The sequence below is a fragment of the Pan troglodytes genome, chromosome 3, assembly GCF_028858775.2.
Source record: "Pan troglodytes isolate AG18354 chromosome 3, NHGRI_mPanTro3-v2.0_pri, whole genome shotgun sequence".
Taxonomy (NCBI): domain Eukaryota; kingdom Metazoa; phylum Chordata; class Mammalia; order Primates; family Hominidae; genus Pan; species Pan troglodytes.
Genome location: NC_072401.2, coordinates 165238695 through 165260735, shown reverse-complemented (window position 1 = coordinate 165260735; position 22041 = coordinate 165238695). Strand labels below are relative to the sequence as shown.

Here is a 22041-nt window from a genome sequence, read left to right as displayed (position 1 = left end):
AAGTATGGTCCTGGGACCAACAACATCAGTATCACCTGGGCGTTCACTAGAAATGCATATTTTTACCTCCTGCTTCCCTAGACCTATGAAAGCCTGATGGTGGAGGCCAGCAGTTTGTACTGAAGAAGCCTACAGGTGATTCTGATGCTGGCTAAGGATGGAGAGTCACTGCCCTACCACGTAGTCCCACAGCATCCTGCATTTACCCTCCCTAGGGCTTCTCCACATTTACTGCATGGTAGATTACCTGTGGTATGTTCCTAATGCTGCAAAGCTGGGCTTTATCCCCAGAGGTTTATACTTAGTCACCCCTTAGATGATTCTATCATGCAGCTAGGGAAGCTGTGCCTGACTGTGAAACTTACCACATGCCATTGCAATTGCTCATTTAATTGTCTGTCTTCCTTCACCTGCTCAGAGCAGGTGGTGGCCTTCTCTGTCCTGCTTACCACTACATCTCCCCGGTGCTGAACACTGGTCTGGGACCAGGCAAGTAGTCCGGTCAACACTGTACAAGGAATGATGAAGTGTGAATGCCTGGTACCTAAGCTTTTCCACCTCTTATTTTTCTTTTAGAATTGTTTTCAAAATATTTTTTTCTTTCTCAGCTGTGGGTGGGTGCAGGATTCCAGACAGTAACCTCCAGTGGACTCGTCATGACAATCAAGGGTCCGTTTCTTAAATGAAACTGAAAATGACATGATTTTTATATTTGGCATTTAGAGCCAAAGCAAAACAGAAAGCAAGATATGTATCAAGAAGCAGTGTCCGTGGTAATTCCTGTAGAGCCGCTTGCCAGCGGGACAGCTCTAGAACTTGGGTAATTTCAAATGGAAACCATAGTGACTTTCATACAGGGAATCATTTGTATTTATGTTCAAATTATATTTAAACCTGCTTTCCAATGTGCATATTGAAGAGGAGTGTGGGCATCTGTATAAACTGTTATTTCTTTAATCTTCCTGTGGCATTGGGACTGTGAGTGCTGATCTTGAATTTACTTGTAAAGTTGTTGGGAAAAAATTGCCTAACTTAAAAGAAGTCAACATATTTTAAATCCATCTTGAAAAACCTTTAAAATATTTTAAAAGAAACAAATTTGTCCTTTTTCAGCCAGAATTGAGGTTGAATATAAAACAGCAAAATCTTCTGAACTGTAATGATGATCCTGGAAAGAAAAAAAATTCCTCATATGTCTGTAAATGGTTGCTCTTTTAGATTAAATAGTCATGATGCCACAGAGAGCCCTCACCTCTCTTTCCCCTGCGATGACAGGAAAAAAAATAGCAAATATATGGTACTTGGAGCTTTAACACCCTAAATAAGCCTATCGCTAAGTTTAATTTGGGCAACAGTTGTTATTCTTGCCTTATCTTTACATAGTCTAGAAGAATGCTTCATTATATTATCTGTGTATAAACAACAAAAATACAAACCAAAAACAACTACAATTTACAATATTAAAGAGACTGTAGGTGTAGATAGTAAAGTTGCCCCAGAAGTATTTCAATGTATACATAAGGGACTAGCATAACAAATTGACTTTGTTTTCATGGCTGACTCACTCCCAAGCCTCCAAGCTCCTCCAGGGCAGAGGCCTTGCCTCATTATTCAGAAAATACTTGGTGTTAGTAGAGGCTCAAAAAATGTTTGCTGGCTGTGACTGACTCCAGCAGATGAGAACAACCCAAAAAGAATAAACACTGGCTTGAGCTAGTTGTCAGAAGGCCAGGGTTCTAGCTCTCCCTTGGTCACTGACTAGTTATTTTTTTTTTCCTTTGAGACAGGATTTCACTCCTCTCGCCCAGGCTGGAGTGCAGTGGTGCGATCTTGGCTCACTGCAACATCCTCCCCTCAGTCCCCCTCCCTGGGCTCAAGTGATTCTCCTGCCTTAGCCTCCCAAGTTGCTGGGACTACAGGTGGGAATCACCATGCCCAGCTAATTTTTTGTAGAGACAACGTTTCATCATGTTGCCCAGGCTGGTCCTGAACACCTGGGCTCAAGCGATCTGCTCGCCTCAGCCTCGCAAAGCGCTGGGATTACAGGCGTGAGCCACCGCACCCAGCCTAGTTATCTTCAATACAATGATTAATCACTCTGAAGCTCAGTTTTTTCATTTGTAAAACTACCAAGGTTGGAGTGAGTAGCTGCTAAAAGTTATTTCTATGATTTATTATTCAGACAACATGAACTTTACCTTGCATCAAATAGATTGAAACATGTCTATATAATGTACATATATGACACATAATTACTCATGGTGAATATTACCATTAAAACAAGTTAAGAAAAAGGTTATAAATATGTGAAACAATTTTGTTGTTGTTAATAATCTACCCAACTGGAGAGAAGCAACCAGGACAAAAGTAAAGAAGAAAACCAGCTCCCCTCTGCAACCCCAAGGCCCCAATAGCCACTCACACACACCCTTCCTTATACACACACTTCGTAGTTCTGCATACCCTAAGCACCCAGCCAAAATATTCCAACTTAGAGTGAGATGCTTTCTGTAAATACACACAGCCACTGTCACTGTTAAGTGAAACAGGTTCTCTTCTGCTGCTTGGTGATTTAAAAAAGCTTTTAGACATGCTCCAGGTGTCTCCAGTTGCATGATCTCCTATATAACATTTGCAGAATACTCTGAGAAATCAAATTTCAAAGCTGGAAGAGACCTTAGAGATCATTATTTATAGATGAGGAAATAAGCAATTTGCCTGGTCTCCAGCTGTATTATAAATGCCCACCTGGGAGCTTCTGCTTTACCCAATTTGACTTAAAGAGAAAATACAAAAGTGAGATGTTACAGGTATGCCCCTGTGCCTTCAGGGGAGAGGAACCAGGTCCCCATTCTATTACCAAAGGAAATATATTTTCAGAGAAACAGTATTTCTGGAAAGTAAATGAGTCTAAAAGGATCTGGTAGATGAACTCCAGCTGATAAGCCATTGTCACTGTGGTCTGAAAGGTTGGCAGAAATATTTCCTAACAAATACAATATACATAATTGCTACTTAAGCATTTAAGGATGTTTTAGTTTATTTTTTGATGGGATTTCTGAGCATTTCTCCTGACGAAGGGAATTGTAACTGCAAGAAATGACCAGAAACACACTATGACTAAACGCCAGTGGCCTGGCTGACAACTAACTAGACTTCCTCCCTCTGTGATTCTGGAGAGAAGCTTACCTTGAGTCAAGCTGGGACACCCTAAACTTATAACACAGTGAAGTTAGAAAGATCTTACTGGTAGACACCTGTGAAAGCTCCGCTCTTAACCTACAGCTGAATCAGCCAAAGGTGTGTAGCGTTCAAATCACACAGATAATAACAATAATGAAAACTTATATTTACACTTCCTATGTGTCAGGCACTGTTAATTTGTTTAACCCACACTAACAACCATATGAAATTGGTAGATACTATTACCTCTAATTTTAAGTAATGTATCAGTTGGCTTTAGCTTTATAAAAACCATCCCAGGCTGGGTGTGTTGGTTTAAGCCTGTAATCCCAGCACTTTGAGAGGCCAAGGTGGGCAGATCACTTAAGGTCAGGAGTTCAAGACAAGCCTGGCCAACATGGTGAAACTCTGTCTCTACTAAAAATACAAAACTTAGCTGGGCATGGTGGTGCATGCCTGTAGTCCCAGCTACTCAGGAGGCTGAGGCCAGGAAATCTCTTAAACCCAGGAGTCAAAGGTTGCAGTGAGCTGAGATCGCACCACTGCACTCCAGCTTGGGCGACAGAAGCAAGACTCTGTCTCAAAATAAATAAATAAATAAAAGCATCAGGAGAGAGCGAAACCACCATCTGCAAACACATTTAAAGTTTCCGAATGAGTTGTGTTTCCTATTGTCCTATTGGCCAAAGCAGGTCATATGACCAAGACCAGTGTCAATAGGTGATGGGATACCCCAGGACAGGATTACCGGGAGGCATGAGCCAATCAGGGGCTATTATTGAAACAAGCTATCAAGGATAAAGAAATTGAAACCAAAGAAAATAACAGAACAGGCCTAATATCTCAAGGAAATGAAATAGCTATCTGAGTTTAGGTGGATAAAGATGTAAAGACTGAAGTAGACTCTTAGGAATAGGGTTCTCCGGAATAAAATCCGTACCCCTCGAAAACAAGTGGAGATTTTGCACAGGAAAACTACTCTTGAGAAGCCATTAACCTTAATAAGAGAAATCCTCTTAGGGCATGGGCTGTAAAGAAATTAACCACAAGTCTGAATCATTTGGGGATTTGGCTATTCCTTAGCCAGGAAAGAGATGAAAAATTCAGTCCGTTGCAGAGGTCCTGTTTATAACTAATGCTTAATTCTCAGGTTCCTGGTGGGGAACCTGAGCTCTTGGATAACCCAATCCATGTCTCCTGACCCAACTCCAATAGAGTACAGGATTAGGAAGATGTGGGGGATTTTTGTGTGTGTGTGCAAAAAAAAAATTTATAAATTTTACTTTTTTATTTTTGCCTTTTCATTCGAGTTTTTTAAATACTGTTACTTTTAACCTGGACATCCCAGTTTCCTTCTCTGCCTTGCTAAAAATAATCTTGTCCAGAGTCAGACTCCCAAGAGTCTAGAATGAGCTGTGAAGTCCATCTGCTTTTCTTTGTCTAAAGTGTTTTCACTCACTCTTTAAATGTAAATTTCCCTACAAACTGTGGACTGAAATTTCTGGTTCTGGTGGCACTAGACTTTAAGGCTGCAGCATTTTGATTCCTTTAGGTCTAATTTGTGAACTTTTCAATATCACATTCAAGGGCAAGACTACAAACTATCTTAAGCCTTTCCTGGAAAACCTATTCGCATGTTGATTGTTTGGGAATGGCCTGGAGGATGCTGCAGCCTGCAAGTACCAGATCACATATATGTGACTGTAAAAAGGAGGCCTGGAAAAATTTACTTTAATAATCATATTAAATCAACAAAAATATTGAGACTGTTTGAGAACTTATCACTCTTCCTTGTGGGATTAGCATAACATGGAATGTGAATGAATCAATTAAAGTTAATATGAGAGACTACAGTAGCTTTCTATTTCCTCAGAAAATGGTGGTAGAGAGAATGCCTGCTCTTTTAATTGCTGTCCAAGAATTTCCAAGAAATGTTTCCCCTTAATGCCTGAGAGGTAAAGATGGGCAGAGAGTTTATTAGTAAACCTACAGAAACTCCTGCAAAAGTATTCCAGACACAAAGACAGAAGTAGAGATGGGTTCTTGGGCCTCAGAGAAATGAGCAGATGCTTGAATTGCCTAAGTTAGATTTTCCAAATTCCTCTGCGAAATCGGCAAATAGAAACAACTTTGTGCTCCCGGCATTTTGAAGTGCAGGATACAGCTTTATATATGACTGAGGACAAAGATACCTTGAATTGTACATAGGATCTCCAGGGAAAAGATTTAGTGCCTTCCTTTCTCTATCATTGTCCTTTTTTGTGGTGTACATTCTTTTGTCTTTGCTAACAACAGCATAGAAACTGACTAGTCTAACAGAATATAAGAAGACAATTGGCTGTGTCTCAATAAAAGGAGGCAAGTACATCTTCCTGATGAAAACATTCTTGAAAAATCCATTTAGCCCCATTTTAGCATCTCCTCTCAAGATGTCCTTAAAGTGAGTTTTCCAAGATACAATCCTTATAACCACTCAACAGTAATTTATTTTGTAGAAAACAAAAATCGTGTCCACTTACTTGGAGGCAAGAAAAAGAGCAGGCTGTCTGTTAAAGATGGTCATTTGGACAGTAAGTTTGTACTCAGATGGCTTTTGTATGTGGGGGTTGGGGTGCTCTGCACTCTAAACTTAATGGAGGGGTTTTGTGGGAGATTTGACTTCCCAGGAACATATTAAAGGATGGTGTGGGCAGGGGAAACTGATTCAGAGATACCTTGTGAAGGAAAGTGGAAGGATCAGGCTGAGTCTCCCAAAAAGGGCAGAGAAAATGGCAACTGTTTCCCCCTGGCCCAGATTCCCAGGTATATTATAGGCTTTGGTCACTGTTTCTGGAAAGAGAGGTGAAACTTGAGTGGACTTTTCTTTAGATTGTCTACCATCTAAAGCATAGCTTTACTGACAGTGAAGAGGGGTTGTAAAAGCTTTCATTTATCCTTGAAATACCTACTGAGCAAGGAACTATGGAAAACAAAGTCCAGCCCAGACAAATTCTGTGCTCATCAAGATTACAGCATGACACAGTAAAAATGCTTATGTTAGAAAGTGAGCTCATACTGCACACAGAGAAATAACATGGAAGTGGAACAGTGGGAAAACTTATTTCCAGCTGGAAATGACCTCTAAGATGGGTTTTGTGGGACAAGTAGACACATAGAAGCAGGGAAGCAAAACACAGAAAGAAAAAGATCAGAGACAAAGGCTCAGAAATGGAAAACCTCCAGGCATGTATGAGGAACAGCTGCTAGTTTGGTTAAGCAGAGGAGAAAGCTGGATGTAGTCCATCAGAATTTCCCTAAAAATGGGAAATAAAGCACATTTCATCTCCAGTCTGTCTGTGGTTAAAGCTTTCTAAACACATTGAAACTACTGCTTAATATAAGTTTACAGCAAAAATCCTTTTGAATTTAGAGAACTGCAAGATGTCTTGCTCATATTCCAAATCCTTTCTGCAAATTTCCCAATAAAGAGACGTAAGTTATTGTCTTCCACAGCAGGGATTCTCAACCTCAGCACTATGGACATTATGAACTGAATAATTCTTTGTTGGAAGGTACTGTCCTGTGCATTGTAGGATGTCCAGCAGCATCCCTGGCCTCTAATAAAAGTCAGTAGCACCCCACTCCAGGTACAACAATCAACGATGTCTCTAGACACTGCTAAATGTCCCCCAGAGAACAAAACTGCCCCCAGTGGTGACTCTACACTGAGTCACTGTTTCAGATGATTGTTCTCCTTGCATAGATGAAGGCAGCCAAGTAGGAACTTAAGAAAAAAAAAAAAAGCCCTTCTATATTCCAAATGCATGGACTCTCTGCATAGAGAATAATTTAGCTCTTTTTATTACTACCGTTTGATGCCACTGTGTTACTTAGCATACAGGAAAAATGGACACAGGAGTCCAGCCATGTATTAATGTGTGCTGCCACTTATCTGGGACTATTAGAATCATCACATACTCCTGATTATTCTTCAGAACTCCTTAAATCACTTATGAAGACTTTGCCTTGGAGTATTTTTAAATAAAAACAGCAAGTTAACTGCTATTTCCATGCAATACAGAAATCAAATTTCAACACTATCAAAGATTACTAGGTCAAGATCATTGGGTAATAAGCTCACCTTTGGCATGAAATAGCAAAAGGGGGAGAAGAAGGGAGAATTGAAATAGATGGTCTTTAAAGGCCTTTGAACTCTGAATTTTTAGTTCAGTTATTTTGCTGGAACACCAGAAAAATCAAGAATAAAACAATTTGTATCAGCCTGATATTTTCTTCAAAAACTTTTTTATAAGAAAAATGATTCTTTTATATACCCCCCTCAATTTTTTTTCCAAAAATGAATAATATATGCAGGAATACCTAGAATATGTTAAAAGTGTGGAATGTATGTTTCGTTATGAACGATACTGTGAAATCTTTAGATGAGGAACTAGTGCTGTCAAAGTAGAACAACATTTTTTAAAAGTTGCACTAATGGTCAAAAATTATTATTACTACTTTAAAGTATTATATTTGTCTATAAGTTACTTGGGAAATTTATAAATAAGTATAAAGCAATTCATCTCATAATTGTATGTAATTATTTCTGTATTTTTTATCCTAAAATGAAAATGTTTCTGGAGAGTATTGGAATACATGATACAGTACCACTATTACCACTAGATAACAACAGTGCTATTATCGAACACGTGTTGGTTGCAAATGCATTTGTATAAATAAATCAAATCCAAGTAGCATACTTTTATTTTTAAAATTCCTATCCTTAAGATCAAAGAAGTCTATAGGAGAAAGGGACCATGGAAACATTTGTATATGACTAACAGACACTGATTAATGATAAATGCCTGGTATAGTCCATTTTCTACTCTAAAGTTTCTAAAATCAAAGGTCTGTTTTCTTGACGATTTGTTTTCTAACATCTTTTAGCATCTTCTCTTAAGTAAATATATTGATAATTGAATCTGTTCCTTCAAAGAGTTTAACTCCATGATACACTAATTAATTTTTTTAAATAGTGACTTGGGTAGGGAGAGACATGAAACCGTCAGTCTTTCTCCTAGTTTTATTAAGCTCAGAGTTACTCTATTTTACTCCAAACAACAGCATTTAATTGGTTAACATTAATAGGGTTTCTCCTGGACTACGATGTAGGGAATTTGCAATATTGTGAAAAGGCATCTTCTTCCTCTGGGCCAGATGGCAAAAAGATTTTTTCTCATGCCAACTCCAGAAGTTGACCTAGATTGTGGTGTTAGGAACCATGAAGCTATCATAGGGATTAGTAGGAAAGAGTGTTGGTAGTAATTAGGGCACGAATGCTGTGTTTGCCAACCTCATGACAGATTGCACCTTTTTCTCCCTGGAGCGGGTTCTGAAAGATTAGTAGAAGTTTATTGTAAAGAGCGCGGCACTCTAAACAGAGGAATAGCATGTGCTAAAGCTTAAACCTATATTAGGATGTGCAATGTTTGGAAAACAGCTACCCAGATAGGACTTTGGATAAAGTTTACTAAGAAAGGCACTGGATGAGAGAAATCAGGCAGCTGAGGATGATGATAAAATAAATAGAGGTATAGGTCATGAGCATTTATTGTGCAAGACTGCAGCAAATTTTAGGCACAATAAACTCCATTGGGCATGGCTAAAAAGAAATGGAGTGTTTTTGTGCAATAGTTTCCATAAATATATCATGCATACATTACCAATTTCCAAATACCTAAATGCTCACAAACCCATCTCTTACTCAAAGAAATTCTATAAACTGACCTAGACACAGAGATGAATTCATGGAACTAATCTCAAGTAAGGAGCTAATATATATAAATATATATATATATATCTATTATATATAAAAGACTATTTTTAGAGCAGATTTAGGTTAACAGAAAAATTACAAAGAAGGTAAAGAGAGAGTTCCCACATACCACCCTGCACATACACAAGGTTTCTCCTGTTATTAACATCTTGCCTCAATGTGGTACATTTGTTACCACTGAGGAGCCAATATTCTTACATTATTATTAAAGTTCAGTTACATTGGGGCTCACTCTTTGTGTTGTACAGTTCTATGAGTTTTGACAAACGCGTAATGTCCTGTGTCCACCGTTACAGAATCATACAGAATGGTGTTGCCGCCTTAAAAAGTCCCTGTGTTCCACCTATTCATCCCTTCCTTTCTCCTCCTAAACTGTTGGCAAACACTGATCCTACTATCTCCAGTTTTGCCTTTTCTAGAATGTCATATAGTTGGAATCACACAGTATGTAGCTTTTTCAGACTGACCTCTTTCATTTAGCAATACACATTTAAGGTTTCTTCGTGTTCTTTTGTAGCTTGATAGCTCATTTCTTTTTAATCACTAAATAATACTCCATTACATGGATGTATCACAGTTTATTCATTCACAGATTGAAAGACAACTTGGTATTTCCAGCTTTGAACAAATATGAATAAAGCTGCTACAAACATTTGTGTGCAGGTTTTTGTGTGGACATAAGTTTTTGTTCATTTGAATAAGTACGTTGTATCATTTGAAAAGCTTGTGGTTACCATTGTAAAAAACTGCCAGACTGTCTTCCAAAGTGACTGTACCATTTTGCATACCTATCAATCAGCAATGAATGAGAATTCCTGCTTGTCGTTCCACATCCTTTCCAACGTTCAGTGTTTTCAGTGTTCTTTTTTAAAACTTTAGCCATTCTAATAGGTATATAATGATATCTTGTTTTAATGTGCAATTCTCTAATCACATATATTAATAATCTTACCATCTGTTTATCTTCATTGATGACATATCTGTTCAAATCTTTTGCTCATTTTGTGATTAGGTTATTTTCTTATCATTGAATGTTAACAGATCTTTGTATATTTTGGATACAAATCCCTTTTTCAGAATATGTTTTGCAAATATTTTTTCCTGTGGCTTTTCATTCTCTTAACAGTGACTTCCTCAGAGCAAAAGGTTTTAGTTTTAATAAAGTCCAATTGATCCATTTTTCTTTTCATAGATCATACTTTGGTCACCTGAATTTTCTTATCTTTTAGAAGCTGTATAGTTTCACAGTTTACATTTAGTTCTATAATCCATTTTGAGTTAATTTTTGTGAAAAATGTAAGGTCTGTTTACAGATTCATTTATTCGCATGCAGATATTGTTATACCAGCACCCATTTGTTAAAAAGACTATCCCTTCTCCATTGAATTGCCTTTGCTCCTTTGTTAAAGATCAGTTTCCTATATTTGTATCAGTCTATTTCTGGGCTATTCTGTTTCAATGATTTATTTCTTTATTCTTTCATTGATACCACACTGTCTTGATCACCGTAGTGGTAGTAATCAAGGATAGTGCCAGTTTTCAAAAACTTTATTCTTCCACTTCAATATTGTGTTGGCTATTCTGGTCTTTTGCTCTCCATATACACTTTAGAATCAGTTTGTCAATATCCATAAAATAACTTGCTGGAATTCTGAATGGGATAATATTGAATCTGTAGATCAAATTGGGAAGAATAGATATCTTAATAATATAATATTAAGTCTCCCTATCCATAAATGTGGAACATCTTATTTCATTCAGATATTCTTTTATTTCCTTCATCATAGCTTCATAGTTTTTCTCACATAAATCTTGTATATATTTTGTTAGGTTTACACCTAAGGTTTTTGTTGTTGTCATTGTTTTTGTTTTGTTGGCACAAATGTAAATGGGCTTATGTTTTTAATTTCAAATTCTGGTTGTTCATTGCTATATATAGGAAAGCAATTGACTTTTTGTAAAACTTTGTATCTTGCAACATTGTCATAATCACCTATTTAAAAAAAAACTTAATTCTTTGAGATTTTATACATAATCATATCATTATTTGTGAACAAAGATAGTTTTATTTATTCTTTCTCAATCATCTTTTATTATTCTTGTTTTATTGCATTAGCTAAGACTTCCAGTGTGATGCTGAGTAGACATGGTAAGAAGGAACATCCTTGTCTTGTTCCTGATCTTAGGGGGAAAGCATCTAGTTTCTTACCATTATGTCACCTATAGGTTTTCTATGTTCTTTATCCCATTAAGGAAATTCCGTTCCACTCCTAGTTTTTATCATGATTGAGCATCGTATTTTGTCAAATGTGTTTTCTGCACTTATTGATATATTCACATTTTTCTTTAGCTAATTGATGTGATTACACTGATTTCTGAAAGTTGAACCAACTTTGCATACCTAGAATAAATCTCTATTGGCTGTAGTGTGTAATTGTTTTTATACATTGTTGAATTCAATTTGCTAATATTTTGTTGAGAATTTTTGTATCTGTTCATGAGAGATACTGGCCTATAACTTTTCTTCACAGTAATTGTCTTTGCTGAATTTAGTATTGGGTAATGCTAGTCTCACCCGATTAGTTAGGAAGTATTATCTCTTCTATTTTCTGGAAAAGACTGTAGAACATTGATGTCATTTCTTCTTTAAATGTTTGTTTGGTAGAATCCACTAGTAAAACTATTTGAGCTTGGTGCTTTCTGCTCTGAAAGGTTATGGTTGATTTAATTTATTTAATAGATCTAGGGATATTTAATTATCTGCCTATTAATTACACCTGCCACTGTAATGCTCTCTTATTTCTCCTGTGTGAGCTTTGGCCAATGATATTTTGAAGTATTATTTCCATTAGGATTAAGTAAATATTCAAGACGATGACTACTATGAATTATTCAAGTCATAAAGAAGTCCTTGCATATTTATTAGGAGTTAGAAAAAATTTACCTTTGTTACTGGTAAAGGTTCTAATAAATTTGATTGCATATATTTAATCTACTCAAAAACTAAGTAAGTTCAGATTTGATTGCTGAAAGAGGCATAGAAATTTATTTTAAATTGACAGTGCCAAACAGAGCAACAAATTAATGAAACACCAACAACAGTGAGAGGCTTTTCATGTTTTCTTACAATCCCTTTTAAGATCAGAGAACATTTTTTTCCCCAAAAATTTCAAAGGAAGAGTCAGAGCCAAAGCATTTTGAAAAGAAAAAGAGTTTACTTGCAAAGGCTCAAGGGAGTCAGACTTCAGAAAAACTGGATAAGCAAGTGAAAAACATAACAGGTATTTAAAGAAAAATATAAAGAAGATTACCATGATTACTAAGTTTGCATTAATTTGTTCATGGAGAAAAAACAAAATCTTATCACATGATGATCATATTCAGAAAGATCTTGCAACATGAGCTAAATAAAAGTCAAGAATAAAATGGTGTTTGCTGGGGATCTGGGAATATAAGAAATACTCAATGTTTCATTATTTTGGGACCAGAAATTGACAGGGTAACGCTGTTATTTTTGGTTAATCTTAGGGTACAAGGTGCTTCATCATGATGGAAACAGGGCATGACTTCTGCTTTGCTTCCAGAAGCATAAAGCAAATGTCACTACTACAAAATATAGATAGGATAATTCTTATAACTCTATTCACTGTTGTAAGTAAGTAAATAAAAATCCAAAGTCAAATCATAGACTCTCAATTACCATGGTTTTTACACATTTCTACCATCCCTTCCTGGTGCACCGTATTGAGCCATACTGAGCTATATTTTTCTACTTCACAACTTTTCACTTACGGGAAGACAGCTATTGTCCCCCACACCATCCTAATGTGGGCAAGAGGCCCACTTGACCCTCATATATTTAACACTCTTGACCCTCATATATTTAACATTCATAATTATGTATTGCCTAAATACTCACTGTTGTAGTCACTGAAATGCCTGTGAAATAATTTTTAAAACTATATTTACAAAAGAAAGCCTATTTCTAGTAATGGTGATGGAAATTAAGAGAAAATATAGACATCTATAAAAGTGTGATGGTTCTCAATGACAAAATATGATTTATGAAACAAATGGCTAAAATCCTAAATCTTTTGCATGTTTGTACTCAGGAATTCTCTCTCTGGTGAGATGTGGCAGCTTTTTCCTTCCCCTCCCTCTTACTCCTCCCCATCTCCCTTCTTCCATTCCTTCCTTTTACATTTTAAAATAAATGAGGGTGGGAAGACCTGTACATACAAACCCATACATGTACCTATACCTCATCTTCTTAGAAGGATTTTAAACTCTGATTCTTCCATTATGTTCACCATCCTTCCTTAAAAGTCTAGCTATAAGGGATAAATGTCAGTGTCCAAATGTCCAAAATCTAACATAATATCTCATAATTATGATAGGTACTTGATGCTAGGAGAAATAAGAGATTTGACAGTGATAGGTGAGAAAATGTCCTGATATACAATTTTGACAGTACATGTAGGATACTCAAAAGGAATTACGCCAATTCGGGTTATAATTCTTTCTAGTTATGAAGAATATATTTCTGTTAACATACATAATCTAGAAGGCAAGCACGGGCTTTTGAAGGGGCATAGAAAAAAAAAATGACCAAATCCACTGAGGACAAGTTGGTGATAACATTTTCTCTTTTTCATTTCAAAGGTGTCCTTGAATGGCCATTTTGGACAAAACTGGTTGTGGTAGCCATTGGCTTCACAGGAGGTCTTGTCTTCATGTACGTACAGTGTAAAGTCTACGTTCAGTTGTGGCGCAGGCTGAAGGCCTACAACCGTGTGATCTTTGTACAAAATTGCCCAGACACTGCCAAAAAACTGGAGAAGAACTTCTCATGCAATGTAAACACAGACATCAAAGATGCTGTGGTAGTGCCTGTACCACAAACAGGTACAAATTCACTGCCATCTGCAGAGGGTGGCCCCCCTGAAGTTGTATCAGTTTGATGGAACCTGTTGGGAGTTTCTTCACTGAAGAATATCTTTCTAGCCCACAGCCACTACAAACGACAGAAGTGATCTTGAATTATTTACTCCCTTCAGCTCCTCCTTTCTCCTACTGACACATTTTTCCTGACTTTGTTCAAAGAGGAAAGGAGAAAAACAGACCAAATGCCCAGGAGCCCATGAAGTAATAGCGTAAAGTATGATATGGAAATGTGAAGTTTGCAAGAGAATGATTTCTAAGACAATTAAGAACTACTGGGGCAATGAATGCTTTTAGGCAGTAATCAAAGATTAAATGGACCCATGATACTCTTCTTCACAGTAACAGGGGAAAAGTTCAAGAATACAGACTTGAATTGCAATGTGTATTACTTCTAGGGCCTTGTAATGTTAACTGTCTCATCTGGAAATAACTAACATATTTGGTTTTAAGCCTGAAATCGTCTGCATTATCCCTAAGTCACATTGGAAGTGAACTTGGAGGATGCATATTTTGATATGCTTCGACAGCTAACAGATTTGTATGGTTTAGTGGAGTCTGGTTATTTTGACAGATGCATGTTTTTTTAAATAGATGCAATATACATTTGAAGACATTGATATTTGGAATTATGTTTAAGTCACGCAAAAGATTTTCAGAAAATGTTCGGATATAATTAGCTCTGTTAAATACCCACAGAACTCAGTTATCAGGGCTTATATTTTTACCTGGTTCCTCTAATACAGTGCTGTCCAATAGAAACACAACAGCCACAAATGCAGGCCACAGATGCAAATATTTAACTTCCCAGTAGCCCTATTTTAAAAAGTAAAAATAAACGTTTGTTAAAATGAATTTTGATTTTTTAAAAACACTATATATGTTATTTCAACATGTCATCATCAATATAAAAACATTGATTGATTGATTGATTTGATAGTTTACATCTGTTTCTTGACAAGTTTTCAAAATCCAGTTGGTAATTTAAAAGTACACTTCAACTTGAATTAACTATATTGGATAGCACAGCCGTAAAATTAGAGACTAGGCTTCTGCTTTATTTAACAGTTGTTGAATATTTCAAAACAGTTTAATTCTTTTATTTCAAAGTCTCACAAAAGTTAGTTATGATTTTTAAAAGCATTAAATTAAATTAAGTGTCCTCATTTTAAAGTCAGATGAAGTTCACATCTCTAAAGGGTAAAAATCCAAAAGTATAGAAAGATAAAACAATCTGCCTGTAGCAAAGTTGTGAAATTAATTTGTTACTATGAAGTACTTACAATAGGGGAATAAAATTACCTACTTTTGTTATTAAATCAAATGTGTAAGGCTTATTTCATCCATATGAGGTGTCAACTTGACAGATGATGAGTAATTATGACTAAGAATCTAGCCCTTACTTTTAAAAACTGACAGGATTTCCCTTGCTCAGTTAGTTAGTTAGAAAACAAAAATATTCAACAGATTCTGTGATAAGTAATTAATTGTTTAGGTTTGACAGTTGATTATTGTGTTCTTTGCATATTCATGTAAAACTGATGTGTGAATGACATTGCAGTGAGCTAGATTAATGGTGATTATAGATACAGTAGCCTGTCAAAGAAAGATGTCCTACATTAAAAAAGGTGACTTATTTTTGTTAGCTGTCATTATTTATTAACATGAAAAGGCAATGATGGCCATAAGAACCAAAGCATGAGTATCACACTGCACAAATCTGGGTATCACATGGATGCACTTTGTAATTATCAGTGTGCTTGTTCTTCACAGATCATAGGAAAAAGGAAAAAAAAAACAAACCTTTAAATGAGGAGAAAGATGGTATGAATATTAGTAGTGGCTGACACTGAGTCCAAATAGTCTTGATTCCTAGAAATAAACAAAAGGTAAACAATGTCAATTTTGTGTGTGTGTATGGCGTGTGTGTATTCATGTATATATGCGGGGAAAATGTTAAGGTATTCAGTCAGGAAACAAAAGGTTTAAAACTCATCTTTCTTAAAACTTGTTATAAGCACAGGGAAAACAAAGTTGAGGTAACTAAACTGAACCAAAAATTCTGTATAAATAAGGATATAAGTAATTAATGTTTTAAAAAACATGTGGACCTTAAACAAACTGTATATTAAATTCCTCTTAAATGCCCATTTTAAATATTTAAGATAAATACATTTATGAATAACAAATCTGTGGGTGATTTAACCATGGCACCATATCCAAGGGATTAACCTTAATGCAATTTTCCTGTTAATTGTCCTAAGCTTTTTACTAATCCATTTTCCCTGTGGGTTAGTAATGGCAACATGCTGCTTACAGATATTCCCGGGGAAAAACATCCAGACACCAGCAAACAAAGAAATGTTGATTTCTCTTTTGTTTGCTCTGAAAGTAAAATAATTATTTACTTTAATTAACATGGAAAATATTGTTTAAATTCTGTACGAACCTAAACAAGATACGTTGCAGGGCTGATTTCACAGTGGAGGATGATCGGCTAAAATAAAGCCTCATTTATTAAGGGCTACACTTAACACTAAGAAAACATTTCTAGAATAAAAAGCAAAGGTAAGCATTATTCTATTAATAGTAAAAGAGGACATGGGATTTTAAAACTATACCTAAATTCTTGCAATTAACTTTTATGGGCTTGGACATTGTTGAAATGAGAAAATAATATAGCTTCCTGGCAGGTTAGAAGTCAACATTTGATTTTGCTATTCTTCTGACTTTTTGATACCCTGAAGTTCTGAATTTCAAGCTTTTAAGAAGCTTTTCAGCAATGGTTGTTTGTTTATGGTTCAAACATCTGAAATAACTACCTGCATTTAAAATCTAATGTTGATTATTTTCTTTTTACATTCTGTGTGGCAATGGAACATTTGCCCTTTCAAACAATAAAACGATTTAGCTTCGTGGCAGTGCTTTTTTGTAGACTGACTGACTATACCCTTCAAAAAGAAAAACTGCTCTATGGAATGCAAATTTTGAGGCATGTTTACCTGCTCGTGGAAGAAATAAAATAATGGAATTGAAAAAAAAAGGACTAAAATTGAAGAATGAAATTACAGTTGTGTTAAAAACCTTGGCTCTTTATAATCATGAATCTTCAGTATTATCAATACCATAAACCAGACATTGATGCTGTTAATTTTTTTAAAGAACTATCACTCTTATCGTACAGGAGTAAAGATTAAATTGTAAAAGAAGGAAATTCCAATTTTTTAAAAAGTAAAGCCCAAAAGGCAATTAAGCTTAAGTACAAAAACAAAATAAAAAGGAACAAAATCTAAACTAAAGTGAGCCCAACAACCTGAGATACAGCAATATGTAACCTGAAGGAAGATAGGTGTAGACTGAAGGAGTCTTTCAAAACACCCCAGCATTAAATCTCACTCTGAGCTGCTTCTACACGTGATTATAGTCCCAGACAGACGACCTCATAGTTATATTTTATCTTGTTTTACAAAAGGTCCTTGGGTACTCTTTAAAACATCTATTCTTTGGCAGGAAAATTAGCTCATTAGAGCAATGACACCATTAAGGGACATTATAAGGGTCCTGGGGCTGAGGTGGGAAGATTTTTCTATCTGCCCCATAGAGTTTACCCTTCCTTGCCTTGAAAATGAATATTTTAGAACAGAGTACAGCTCTTAAAAGTTATTAGTATCATTATTATTATAGTTGTTATATAATACTTTAATTAAGAAAGATGAAAACCTTTTTTCTTTCCTAAGTCAGCCCAATGGTGCTATTTTACATATCAACACAGTTGAAAGGAAGTACTGTTATTTTGGGCTGCAGTGTTTCCTCCACATCTAAAGAAAGCCCATTTTGAAACTGGATACTGCATTAAAACAAAGAAGGAAAAATTATTTTAACTGTGTGCAGTTTTTGAAATTAGGCATTTGTACTATTTTGGTTTTACATAATTCTCTTGCATTAACAATTTACTGTTGTGTGAATCATGTGTACTAAAGCAAATTAAGAAAAAGAAAATAATTATCTGTGAAAGACTTTGTATATTAAACAAGTGACGCAAACCTTGGTTGTGGTTTCCACAATTTTTGCCTAACAGACTGATATTTGTATTTGCAACGTCCAAACACACATACATTTTTAAGATTTTACAAGGGTCTGAACATATAATTATTTTAAAGCAAACCTACGTTGACTAACTCATGACATGGTACAAATAAATAAATACACAAACAGAGGGAAACCAATGAAAATAAACTATGTGGACTTTCAAACCTGCTTTAAAAAAAGAGTTCAAGAGAAATCACAGTGTAATCTATAGAGGGATTGTCTCAAGAATAAGTCTTGGATATAGAAAAATAAGAATATAACAGCATTTTTCTGTTCAGAGATAATTGTGGATTCAGACAATTGCATGGATAATAAACATTAAAAGCAAGATATTAGAATCTAAGAGGTTTGGTGATAGCAAAAAACAAAGCCGTTTCCAAATGTCCAACTTCTAAGGACCTACAGGGCTTTCTACCAGTCTGCTAATTATATGAGCCAACTCCTCTGCCCAAAATGGAAATCTGAACTTAACACCCTCCCTCACCACCAGAAATTATAGCAAACATTCCTAGATCATTAATCACTGTCATTATGTGTCCAGTGATCTTAAACTGGGTGCTGTGATAGGATTACCAAGAGTAGCAAGGGTGTGGGGGTAGAGATGCTTTAGATAGAGAGAACACTTTTAAGCTCAGACCTAAAGGAAGAGAGAACAATCAGTTATTGTTGGCCTTGCAAAAGCTCAGGGGAATGGCAACGCAGGAAGAGGGAATGGTAGGTACCAAAATCCCGAATGGGAAATGTCAAGCAAGGCTGATGGATTCGGCCAGTAGAGAAACAGGCCCTTGTAAGACTGTTTATTACAGTCATCCCCCCAGTATGTGTGGAGGACTGGTCCCAGGACCTCCTTCAGATACCAGAATTCATGGATGCTCAAATCCCTGATATAAAAATGGTGTAGTATTTGCATATAACCTATGTATATCCTCTTGTATACTTAAAATCATTTCTGGATTACTTATAATACCTAATACTATGGAAATAGTTGTTACAATATATTGTTTAAAGAATAATGACAAGAAACAATTCTGCATGTTCAGTACATACTTTTTTTTTCGGACTATTTTTCATCTGTGGTTGGTTGGATCCAAGGATGCAGAACCCTTAGATAGGGAGGGTCAACTGTACTTACACAGACAGTAAGATGCAAAGGTGCGGTCTTCCCGTATGTCTTGTCCTACAGAAAGACACAAACAGAAAAGGGCCAGATGAACTGGTAGTGCTACATAAGGGGAAGGACACTCTGTTGCTGAGATGCTGAGTCCATGTTGCAGCTAAGTATTACATTAGATTGGTGCAAAAGTAATTGCGGTTTTTGCCATTAAAAGTACTTTAAAAAAAAAAATGACAAAAACTGCAATTACTTTTGCACCAATCTTGAGTCATTAGTTTTATAGGCTGCAGCTCTATGCTACAGTGACTCGAGGTAGAGTCTCAGAGTTCATCAGAACCCAGGTGATGACAAATTGTCTCACTATCTCCTTCCCAGAAGATCAGGAGGCAAATGATATCCTCCATATCCCCATGTTCTGGGAAGATTATAGGACAGTCTTCCAAGGCTCAGTCAGGTCATCCGCAGCAAAACCCTGCCCAGCTGTGGATCAAGTGGACACACACAAGGCCATCAGGGTGCTGCCAACAGGAGCAAGAACAGTGGCAAGAAGGCCAGTTAAGAAGCTACTGCACATAGGACAGGCAAGACATGGCGATTTTGGTAAGGATGAAAAGTGAGACTGCCTGACACGGGCCAATTTGATTTTCATTTTGGAAGTGGAATCAGAAATACTCGCTAATTAAATTATATTGTGGGAAGGCACAGAAGAGAAAAAGTGAAAAATCAAGGATGATTTTACAGGCAGATTTCTGGCTTGAGAAATTGCGTGAAAAACTTAGAAAAATCAGGTTTCTGAGAAAATAAGGAGTGGGAAACAGAACATAAGTAGTATTTTCCTTTGAAAGGAAAAAAAAAAGATATATCCATTAAATCAAAAGAAAGTGGTAATTTGTATTTTCTCAAAGATGTATAAAAAGCCAAGGGCTGAACATTGAGAAGGCTAGTATTCAAGTCAAGCTAGAAAAAAATATAAAAAAGTAGTAAAATAATTATCTCAAAGTTAGAAAATGAACTTAGTAGGGGAACATAATAAGATCACTAAGCAGTACCGAGAATCCACTTGAGATTTGCAAACATCAGTATGAAAATGGTCTGTTTGATGTTCTTCAGCGATGTTGAGCTGCCTGAGAACAGGCATGAAGGAAACATAGCTGTTACTTGGTTTGGGTTCTGAAAGAGAAATAACTAGAGTCAGAGGCAAAGGAATTCAGGGTATATGCAAGGAAGCAACTATGAACTTGAAGCTAAGCTCAACAAGACTGATGATGCGTAATGAGAGTGAGGTCAAAGTGCAGAACTTCAGCAATGAAGAGGGGTGGTGACAGTGAATGGAGAGTGGAATACTCAAAATCAGGTCTACAGAGTGGAGGTGCTGATAAGGATCCAGGTGTGACCACTGAGAGGCCTCTGATGGGACAGAGAAAAAGACTGGAAAACTTAAAACTCATACTGTTGTTATATTTGCTAGCCACTATTTGTTATCCACAAGGAATCACTAAAATGATTGCTGCAGGGGAGAAGAAAACTAGGCCACGAGCTAAAGTATTCTATGAATGGGCAGAAGGTTCTTCTGGGAGGTAAGATAGTAAGGAAAGAAGGCAAGAATAGAACTTCAAAGACCTAAGGGAGAAATTCTGAAGTGGCAGTAAAGCAAAAAGGACACCTACCCAATCTCCTGCCCCTGAAGCACATGGAAAATAAGAATAGAAAAAAGCTTCTATTTGAGGTAAGCAAGGTCCTGAAGGGACACCTCTGTCAGTAATTACGGCAAGGAAGCAACTAGGATATTAGAGGAAAAGACCACAGATGTGAGTCAGCTGCTCTGAACTTGGAAATGTATCATTAACTTATGTCCATGGAAGTTCAGCTCATTGGTTTAGACGAGGGGTCAGCCAATTATGAAAAGCAAGTCAATCCCCTGGCCTATTTTGTATGGCCGTTAACTAAGAATGGTTTTTATATTATTATTTTACTTATTTATTTTTTGAGACAGGGTCTCACTCTGTCACCCAGGTTGGAATGCAGTGGCACAATCTCAGCTCACTGCAGCCTCTGACTCCCGGGTTCAAGCAATTCTCCTGCCTCAGCCACCCCAGTAGCTGGGATTACAGGCATGTAATCACCCGGCAAATTTTTGTGTTTTTAGTAGAGATGGGGTTTCACCATGTTGGCTAGGCTGGTCTCAAACTCCTGACCTCAAGTGATCCACCTGCCTCAGCCTCCCAAAGTGCTGGGATTAGACGCGTGAGCCACCGCACCCAGCCGGTTTTTATATTTTTAAAGGGCGGCAAACAACACACTTATGCACACGAATATGCAACAGAAACTACATTTGGCCTATAATGCCTAATATATTAATATTTACTTTCTGGCTTTTTATAAAGAAAAAGTTTGCCAGTCCCTAGTTTACCAAAATAAGTTACCTTTACTTTGTTCCATGGCCATGAACTACAGACGTTGTCTTACAAAAATATGCCACTGACTTAAAAGTGGTCTAGATGAAGGGAGCACAAGTTATCACCCCAGAAAGAACATGTTCAACAGGCAAGGAGTAAGAACATCTTAAGCATCACTCTAAAGACAAGTTATCTCTGAGGCTGCTTTGATCCAACTAGGAGTGACATAATTATTATGGTCCTAAATGTTATATGCATTCATTCAGCAAATACTTACCTATTCTAGTTTCCCGGCAGTGTAGCTTGTTAGTTGTAATCTTTGCTTTGACAACACATGGGAAACTAGAAACAAATGTTTAAGAAGGAGGACAATCTGTCACTTTGCACAAGTTATTCATCTAACAGTAGGGGCTTTTAAGTGTCAGTCCAGATAAAGCAGTTCTTATTCTCTTTAATGCAATTTATGACTCAGTTTTTACAACCATTTTAAGACTACGAGCCAA

General features: G+C 36.5%; 1 protein-coding gene and 1 long non-coding RNA gene across 10 annotated transcripts in view; one reads left to right on the top strand and one right to left on the bottom strand.

Annotated features, from left to right (window-relative positions):
- Positions 1-15842, top strand: part of MARCHF1 (membrane associated ring-CH-type finger 1) — an 841310-nt gene extending 825468 nt beyond the window's left edge. For all 7 annotated transcript variants that reach the window (XM_063809980.1, XM_054683467.2, XM_054683471.2 and 4 more), the window contains one exon: positions 13661-15842. In XM_063809980.1, the coding sequence (XP_063666050.1) occupies positions 13661-13959 (299 nt within the window). In that variant the 3' untranslated portion in view covers positions 13960-15842. The remainder of the gene's footprint in view (positions 1-13660) is intronic.
- On the bottom strand, positions 865-16342 carry LOC134809928 (uncharacterized). Of its 3 annotated transcripts, none has more exons than XR_010156736.1 (3): positions 15743-15861; positions 14668-14755; positions 865-1168 (listed from the first exon to the last, which is right to left on the bottom strand). It is a non-coding gene; the product is annotated as an uncharacterized LOC134809928 (long non-coding RNA). The 3 variants fall into 3 exon arrangements; XR_010156737.1 differs by lacking the exon at positions 865-1168 and adding an exon at positions 9562-10670; XR_010156738.1 differs by lacking the exon at positions 865-1168 and adding an exon at positions 12025-14012 and having other exon boundaries at positions 15743-16342.
- Positions 16343-22041: the final 5699 nt, after the last annotated feature.